The sequence below is a fragment of the Myotis davidii genome, unplaced genomic scaffold, assembly GCF_000327345.1.
Source record: "Myotis davidii unplaced genomic scaffold, ASM32734v1 scaffold295, whole genome shotgun sequence".
NCBI classification, from domain to species: domain Eukaryota; kingdom Metazoa; phylum Chordata; class Mammalia; order Chiroptera; family Vespertilionidae; genus Myotis; species Myotis davidii.
This window is the reverse complement of record NW_006286683.1, coordinates 547,919-556,704: the sequence shown is the minus strand read 5'-3', so window position 1 is coordinate 556,704 and position 8,786 is coordinate 547,919. Positions and strand designations below refer to the sequence as shown.

The 8,786-nt window shown below is 41.1% G+C and overlaps 1 protein-coding gene across 1 annotated transcript in view; it reads left to right on the top strand.

The window, feature by feature from the left end:
* TSNAX (translin-associated factor X) overlaps positions 1 to 7,352 on the top strand; it is a 12,654-nt gene extending 5,302 nt beyond the window's left edge. Inside the window, exons 5-6 of the mRNA XM_006758638.2 lie at positions 2,704 to 2,831; positions 5,534 to 7,352. Of these exons, the coding sequence (XP_006758701.1) occupies positions 2,704 to 2,831; positions 5,534 to 5,911 (506 nt within the window). The 3' untranslated portion in view covers positions 5,912 to 7,352. The remainder of the gene's footprint in view (positions 1 to 2,703; positions 2,832 to 5,533) is intronic.
* The last annotated feature ends 1,434 nt before the right edge of the window (positions 7,353 to 8,786 follow it).

The following is an 8,786-nucleotide window of genomic DNA, read 5'->3' as shown; positions in this document are numbered from 1 at the left end:
GATTCCGGTCAGGGGCATGTACCTGGGTTGCGGGCGCATCCCCAGTGGAAGATGTGCAGGAGGCAGCTGATCGCTGTTTCTCTCTCATCGATGTTTCTAACTATCTATCTCTCTCCCTTCCTCTCTGTAAAAAATCAATAAAATATATTTAAAAAAAAATTTGCTGACATATTTTATTTGCTAAAAACACAGGTTTCTTATCATTAGCGTAGCATTAACAATATGATGCTGATGAATAGCTTGCTGTTTGTAATTGTTAAATGCTTGTTTTGGTGTTGCTCCAAATAGCTGTTCTTTTGACTTGGAGATAACACAATTCTGGCACTGAACTAAAGGAGCTCTGTGCCTTTCCTCATTAAGAATAGTGCTAACGGCACGCAGAGCAGTTCCCTACGGGACCCTGTGTGAGCTCCAGCCCTGAGCATCCTCCTCTTAATTGAACAACAACAAAAGGTCCGGCCTGTTTTCTACACGCTTCTTATCAGAGGAGGTTACGGCTCGTCCCAAGGGGTGGTGAAACAAATGAGCGAATCATTCGTTGCTTGAAATAAGTCACTTAATCATTTTTTGTGCCCTGTCATGTTTTTGTTTTATTTTTCTCTCTTGTTGAAAAATTAACAGTTGGAGGAAAATGTCCTTCGTGTCAAAGAAAATAAGTTACGTATATTTACATATATATATATTTAGTTTATGTCACTCTGAGGATGAAAATTGTCATTTAATTTTCGTACATTGTGGTGTACGAAGCTAAGTTCATACCCTACCTGATATTTTCATTCTCTTACCCGAGAATGTGAATGGTGGGTTAAGTGGATGTTTGGGGCCAGTTAGAGCTATCCTTAGCTACTGTTCTTTATATTCATGGCCATTATTATATCTCTAAGACCAAGGTATAATTTTTACTTCATAAGAGGGGGGACTCAGACTCCCAGGAGTTAAGCAGCTTGCCCAAGGTCACAAGCTAGTAAGTGTTGCCATGGATTTCGTGCCACATGGGTTCGCGTGTTGACTTTAGAACCTAACCCCTGGTAAAGGCTTTATCCTGCTAAACTCTCCTCCCCCCAATATTAAGCTTTTCCTTATAAACCCACCCACATTACAGCTCTGATGTTGCTCTTTTTTCCACAGGACTTAACATATGCACTAAGTTAAAGGTCCTCATTCCTTGACAAACTGTCTTAGTTTACAATGCCTTAATAGGGAAAAGAATAGGGATCCATTAGCATAACTCAACTATTACTTTTTACTGTTATAGTGCATATTGGACTAACATTTTGGAATAATAACAGCCTCTTTTAATGGTGAGTTTTAATACATTGAAACAAAACAAAACAAAAAAGCCCCACTGCATTCTAAGCTATAAAATATTTCTAACAAAAATTAATTCCTGTCATTCTTATTTTAATTATTCTCGGTGTAATTCACGTTACAGAGGAGTGCCCTGATACCCCATCTATTATTCTACGTAAATCCTACAGGGCAGGTTGATGTTTGTACTTAACAAATGAGGCTGTTGAAGTTCAGTGAAGTTGCTGCTATGAACGAACATTGACCTGCAAGACTTTGTGTGAACATATACCCTCAGTCCTCGTGGGCATCCACCCAGGAGTGGAGGAGCTGGGGGCAGCTGGCAAACAGGTTTTTGAACGACTGAAAGCCTAGAAAGAAAGGCAGACATGAAATTGGAATTTCTAATGGAACCTCTTGTCTGTTCACCTTTATAAGAATAAGTAAAAATGGCCAGAAGCCTGTAATTGGGTTTCCTTGTATATGTTCTAATGGAAGAACGAGGAGAAAAAGAACAAATTGCAGAAAAGCAGCCGACAAGCTTCTCTCTCACTGGCAGCTGTTTCTGTAAATAATTCTACTTGGATCTCATCCAAGGCAGAAGCAGAAGGGGAAGGCATTGTTTGATGGGATGTGGCAGTAGGTTGAAATTTTTCACCTTGGGGATTAGTCACTGAAAATAGCGGATGTTCTTTTCATCAACTTGAAACATAACTTGTTTAAACATCCTTTAACCTACATGTGACCCAAAAATGCTTTTCAGTGTTTGGGGCCAGATGGCCTTGAACTTTCTCCATGGTATATCACGAAACTTAATTTCTATGGAGTAGAAATGACCACCTCATCTCTGCAGTAACTTTAATCAAACACACCCCACAGACAACTTAAGTAATGACTAGATTTGCTTGAAAATATAATATCTGAGAACCACCCACATTAATAGAGATTGACACCACAGATGAATTTTTAAACATTTTTTACTGAATTGATTGGGGTGACTTGGGTCACCATGAACATACAGGCTTCATGTGTGGGTTTCTACGCTGCAGGATCTGTACATTGCACCATGTGCCCACACCCAAAGTCAGATCTTCTCCTGTCACCTCATGTTACGCCACCTTCTCCCCCACCCCCTTCCCTCTGGCAGCCACCACTCTGCTGTTTGTGTTCATAAGTTTCCGTTTTAGGAGTGAAATCATGGTTCTTGGCTTTTTCTGTCTGACTCATTTCACTTAGCGTAGTGTTCTCAGGGCCCATCCATGCTGTGGCAAATGTCGCTAAATGCCAGACGCAGTGCTAGCGCTCCGTAGGCGTCACTGAGCTTTTGTTTAGCCAGGTGACGCTCCATGTGAAGGCTTTATGGCATTCTTACTAACTGGATGGTTTTCCTCAGTAATTTTCTGGTTGGTTTTTCAGGGCTCCAGGAATATGTGGAGGCCGTCTCTTTTCAACACTTCATCAGAACACGATCACTGATCAGTATGGAGGAAATCAATAAGCAGTTGGTATTTACAACGGAAGACAGTGGGAAAGAAAACAAGACGGTAAGAATTTAAAGCCGTATGTCACCTTTATTACCTCATTCATGTAACAGTATAATGATTGTAGGAGGCTTATACTGGCTGAGAGTGGTAGGAATATGGAGCTGGCAGCGTGGTTTCATAGATTCCCATGCAGGGAAATGGCCTTTTTGACTATTTTAGTTGGTGGCTCAGACAAGAACAGCTGTGGGTGCGTTGAGGGAGAGTAGATCTCCCTGTCCACCGGAAGCACTGTTGAGCCATTCCTGTAAGTTCAGTGGCGGTGTCGCTGTATTTACTGTGTGTCCTTTATAAGCACTATCTCATTTCATCCTTTTTAAAAAAAATGTGTTGCCTTTATTAGCTTTAATTCAAGGTACATCTGTTTTATTTTTTAATCCTCACCTGAGGATATTGTTCCATTGATTTTTAGAGAGTGGGGAAGGGAGGAGGAGAGACAGAGAAACATCGATGATGGATGGGTTGCCCCCCGCACACGCCCCGAACAGGCCCGGGGATCGAGCCTGCAACCAAAGTAGGTGCCCTGGGTCTCAAGATACAATAGTCAAGCAGTGAGGTGAGATTTTAAATGTTGGCTATTTCCTGAGATACTAGTGTACTTAAAGGTAAAACTAAAGTTTTTTTCTTTATTTTTATCTTTGTTTCTGTTGTAGTATTTAAAAATTACTCAGAGTCGGACGATGTAAGAAGCTACAGAAGTAGTGTTTTCTAGAATATTAGCTAAAATGTTTATATTGAAAGCGGGGGGCTTAATTTGACATGACAGATAGAAACTTACTTTAAGGAAGGTACACATTTTCTCAATTTTTAAACTATATGAAGTTTATAAAGGAGGAAATTCATTTTAACATGCTTTTTTCTCCAAAATCAACTTTTAGTTATAACCAGAGCCCCTTCTGTCTAATGATAGAAATAAGAACGTTAATATTTTCTTAAGCAAAAGTTATTTTTATCAATGACCTATGCAATGGAGCCTCTTTCCACTCCTACAGTTTCCCTACCTTTCCAAAAAAGATGCCTTTTCTCTAACAGTTAATAGAAACGGAACAGAGTAGGTACTTTATGTCATGCTGTAGTTTTAAAGGCACCAGAATAATTTGGAAGCTGACTTTGGATACTTACTCATTTCTGTCATAACTAGCTGTATTCCCTCTGGTGTTTCTTGGACCTCATCTCATCTCATACTTGACATTGCGAGGATTGGACCAGCTGGTCTCCGAAGAGAGTCCACCAGCATTGAACGATCTTAGTAATACTCCATTGACTGCCATTTCCTTGCTTCCTTCTCAGCGACTCTGTTATCTATAAAGTTCAAGTTCCTAAATGTGCCTTATACCCTTAGACCCCTCCTGTACTTCTTCCTTCAACCCTGACCTGGAAGAAGACCTCACTAGTTTCTCAGCTGTGCAGCTCAGTTGTCACCCACAGGCCTTTGCAGCTAACCCCCTCTCTCAAGGGGCCTCCATCGTAATTACTTACCCTAAGTCGCATACAGACTCTTAGTAACAATTTAAGCATCGCCTCTTCCTGAAAGAATGCAGTGTGTAGAGAGAAATTGATGTGGAGAGAGGTTTACACGGTAATGGTGATGGTGATTGATAGCAGCTAACATTTATTGAGTATTTACTTTGTGTTGGGCGCAATGCCAAGAACTTGGTAAATATTATTTCATCCTTGAAATAAAACCTCTGAGGTAGGTACTGTTATCCCATTTTACAGATGAGGAAACTGAGGTTTAGAGAGATGAAATAACTTGCCCAAGGGCATACACCCTATGAAGCAAGGTCCTGGAAGAGGTGGGAGGAGATGGGTCAAGGTCATTTGGAAGAGTTTAACCTCAAACAAGAGGAGGGACAACTCATCACCTGAGACTGGAGGATAGAAGGTAAAGATGGGTGTGGACCTAAGTTTTCTTTTATAGGCATAAGGCCATTGAGAGAGCTGTGCCAGGTGACCTGGCAACATGACCAGGCCATTGACCGTAGGTTTGGGATTAAGTAGGGGGCTGAGGAGAGGGATGATGGTTTGGAATAATGTGTAAGGAGACTGGAGAGAGAATCATCTGAGATAAAGTGAAAGTAGTGGTGAGTCATTTGTAATGGGACAAACTACAGATGCAGATGTAATTATTATTTTTCAGCTCAGTGGGACTCGACCTCTTGAATAAAGTACTAACAAAAGTAGGTTTTAACATCGATTCAGGCTGTGTTTTCTCTGGGTGCAGTGGAAAAATAGGAGCCTAAGGGAACTGAGGAGGATGTAGCAAGAGAGTAATCAATGAGGATGGTCAGTGCTGGATAGGGATAGGAGAGAGGCTAGAAAGTGGCTTAGGAAGACGAGAACCAATCACATACTTCGAGATGTGTTATTTAAATAAGTACGTTCGTTGTGCAGTAAAGTGATTGGGCCTTGTTTAAGAATGCTTTATTTTATTTTGTATGTCAAGTGAAGTTGGAAATAGTTGACTTTATAATGATACAGTATTAGATTTCAAAATTATCTTGAACGAATTTCATTAAACTCCCTACCCAAGGCATGAATTCCTCTTGGAACATCACAAATAGTCTTTAGACAAAATAGCTCATTTTATTTAGAGAAGATTAGCATGGCTGATGGGCTGTTGGTTTTGTGCCTTATAATACATGTGACACCTGCAAATTCACTCTTTCACCGGTGTTTTCTTTGTGTGTGTCTTCTTCTACCAGCCCTCCTCCGACGCTCACGATAAAGAGTTTGGTACTTGGAGACTGAGAATCACCCCTGTCGATTACCTGCTGGGAGTGGCCGATCTGACCGGCGAGTTGATGCGGATGTGTATTAACAGCGTGGGCAACGGGGACATCGACACCCCCTTTGAAGTGAGCCAGTTCTTACGCCAGGTGTATGATGGGTTTTCATTCATTGGCAATACCGGCCCTTACGAGGTTTCTAAGAAGCTCTATACCTTGAAGCAGAGCCTGGCCAAGGTGGAGAATGCCTGTTACGCCTTGAAAGTCAGAGGCTCAGAAATTCCCAAACACATGCTGGCAGATGTCTTTTCAGTTAAAACAGAAATGATTGATCAAGAAGAGGGCATTTCTTAGAATTCTCTTGAACTCCTCAGAGAGACCAGTTTGTGAGACTGTTCTGGGTATTGTATCTGACGTTATTGTGGCTTTTACATAGGATATTTTCAGTTTCACTTGTTTGGAGTTATAAACAAGCTGTACATAAACTGATCAAAATGAAGCATTTTCTACGTCTTACTCATGAACGCTTGCATACAAGTGTTTGCCTAGAGGCCTGTCTGAATTTTTGTGGGCTAAATTCCATCACTTGTCTCTGTCATGTGAGTGTGCCTGCGTGCGTTTTCTGCACCCGTTTCGCTTCACTTTGTGTGCGTTGTGAGTGCTAGTAATTAGTGGAAGCCAATCATAACTTAAGTCAGTGGTTTTGTAATACATAGAAAAGACTTTCTAGTCATACACCTGGACTTGAGCTTTTTGTTTAAATTTCTTGGTAGTATTGTGCCAAGCCTCCAAAATAGGCTTATTCCATAGAACAGAATTAAAATTACAAAGTTATCAATATACTTTAATTTTATGTGGCATCGTGGTAAGAATTCACAGTATGTTCTGGTTAATTTAGGCCACTTTGAATCCCTATGATGAACTAGCCTTCCAGAAAAATTGATAGATACCCAGATGTCAGTTTCTACTTTTAACTTTTGTGCTTTATCACAGTCGGATAGAGAATTGGACTTAATATTGTAATATTTTTACTGGTGTTTGAGTTGAATTATATACTTGTACATACAACGGTAAAACTTTTAGTGGTGATTAGTTGGCAGTTTTTTTGTTGTCTATTATATTGGCAGTAGGCATGTTTGGAGACTTTCCTATTCTAGCATCTATAAGAAATTATATTTAAGTAATTATAATGAAGTTTTGAAATTTTTGAAATACTAACTTAACCTTTATAGTTGTCTAGTTGTCCAGTTGTGTTAATCGATAGTATAAAAGTTGCCAAAGAAAACTGATCCTGAACAATTCAGCAATAAGACAATTGTCAACACATTGGGAACAACAATGGTAGTTTCTAGTTATATTTAGCCTTGGCATTTGCCTACTGAAATTAGTTGTAGGTGATCCCCTGTGATGTGAAACTGACCTGAGCATGACGCTGTTGGTGACAACCAGACGTTTCCACTGGGTTTTGTAAGTTTTGAAAAATTAGAAACCGGGTTTTATTTTTTGAAAGATTAGCTGCTCTGTTTGTAAGAGCTGATTCTTGGAAAGTGTAATTTACCCCCAACAAATTACCTACAGGAAAATAAAACATAGGCATGCCGAATAAATTAGGTTTGTTTGTTAGTTTGTTTTGGTGGTAGTGACTTTTTTGTTTCCCTATTCAAAGATATATCGATGAAATGTAGTCTCGTTACATATTTTTGTTTCTTCTGCCACTTGAAGTTAAATTTATGTTAAAGCAAAATATCTTACAGATGTTTAAAACTGAAGTCTTTGAATAAAATATTAAAACAAAGTTAATCTTATTTTTTATTATGCTGAGAAATACTTAATCAAATTGTTGTATATAATCCTCCCCCTCCCTCATCACCATTTATCCCCTCGATGCCCTCTTCCACTCCTCCCCACCCCCAATCACCACACTGTTGTCCATTGTTGTATATAATTTTTGCCCAAACAGGAAACCCAATATAGACTAGCTTGATAGGGAGATTTATTATTTCTTAAAATAGGACCAGAGGTTGGGCGAGTTTCAGGAAAGACATTTCTTCCATCTCATTCACCCAGACCCGGTCACATTCTCATGCCTCTAACCCCGTCCTTGGAAAGGAGAACCACTTCACCTGGATTGGCCAACGTGCACTTTATCGAGAGGAGGAGGGCGAGGACAAGACATTAGATGAGGAGGGCGGAGGCTGCCTTTGTGTAGGTAGTTAACTGTCCCCGTTCTAGGTTGATACACTTTTTTTTTTTAAAATATATTTTATTGATTTTTTACAGAGAGGAAGGGAGAGAGATAGAGAGTTAGAAACATCGATGAGAGAGAAACATCGATCAGCTGCCTCCTGCACATCTCCCACTGGGGATGCGCCTGCAACCCAGGTACATGCCCTTGACCGGAATCGAACCCGGGACCCTTCAGTCCGCAAGCCGACGCTCTATCCACTGAGCCAAACCGGTTTCGTCTTGGTTGATACACTTTTTAAAAATAGACCTTTATTGATTTCAGAGAAGAAGGAGGAGGGAGAGAGAAGCATCAGTGATGAGAGAGAATCATTGATTGGCTGCCTCCTGCACGCCCCATGCTGGGGATCAAACCCCAAAACTGGGCTTGTGCCCTGACGGGGAATCAGGAATCAAACTGTGACCTCCTGGCTCATAGGTCGATGCTCAACCTCTGAGCCACACTGTCCGGGCCCTGATTAGTTCCTACGGGGTGTGTTGGTGGGTAACCTTTTAATCTAGTCTTCGAGTTACAGGGTGGCAAAGGCAAGTTGCATGGAACTGGAAGAGGAATGGACATGAGAGATGGATAGTGACGGACAGGACGTGGTCCCTCCCCCGTGGGAAGAGGGTGAAGCGCTTTGCTTGCAGGAAGGACAGTTGTCGCATCACATCAGGTAAAGGCATGGTGTTGTTTGGAAGTGGAAACCTAGCGGGAAGGGGGTGAGCGAGCGCCCTGTACCCACAGGCGTGGACGAGGCCGGGCGTTGCCTGTTGACGCACCAGACTAGACTCTCTGTTGTCGGAAGTTGGCCAGCCTTCCTTGACTCTCTTTTTTCTTTTCCTCTTTTTTTTTCCTTTTATTGCTTAAAGTATTACGGAGGGTATTACATATGTGTCCATTTTTTCCCCCCGCCCTTGATAGTCCCCTAGCCTCCCCTATCCCCCAGTTTCTTATGTCCATTGGTTATGCTTATATGCATGCATACAAGTCCTTTGGTTGATC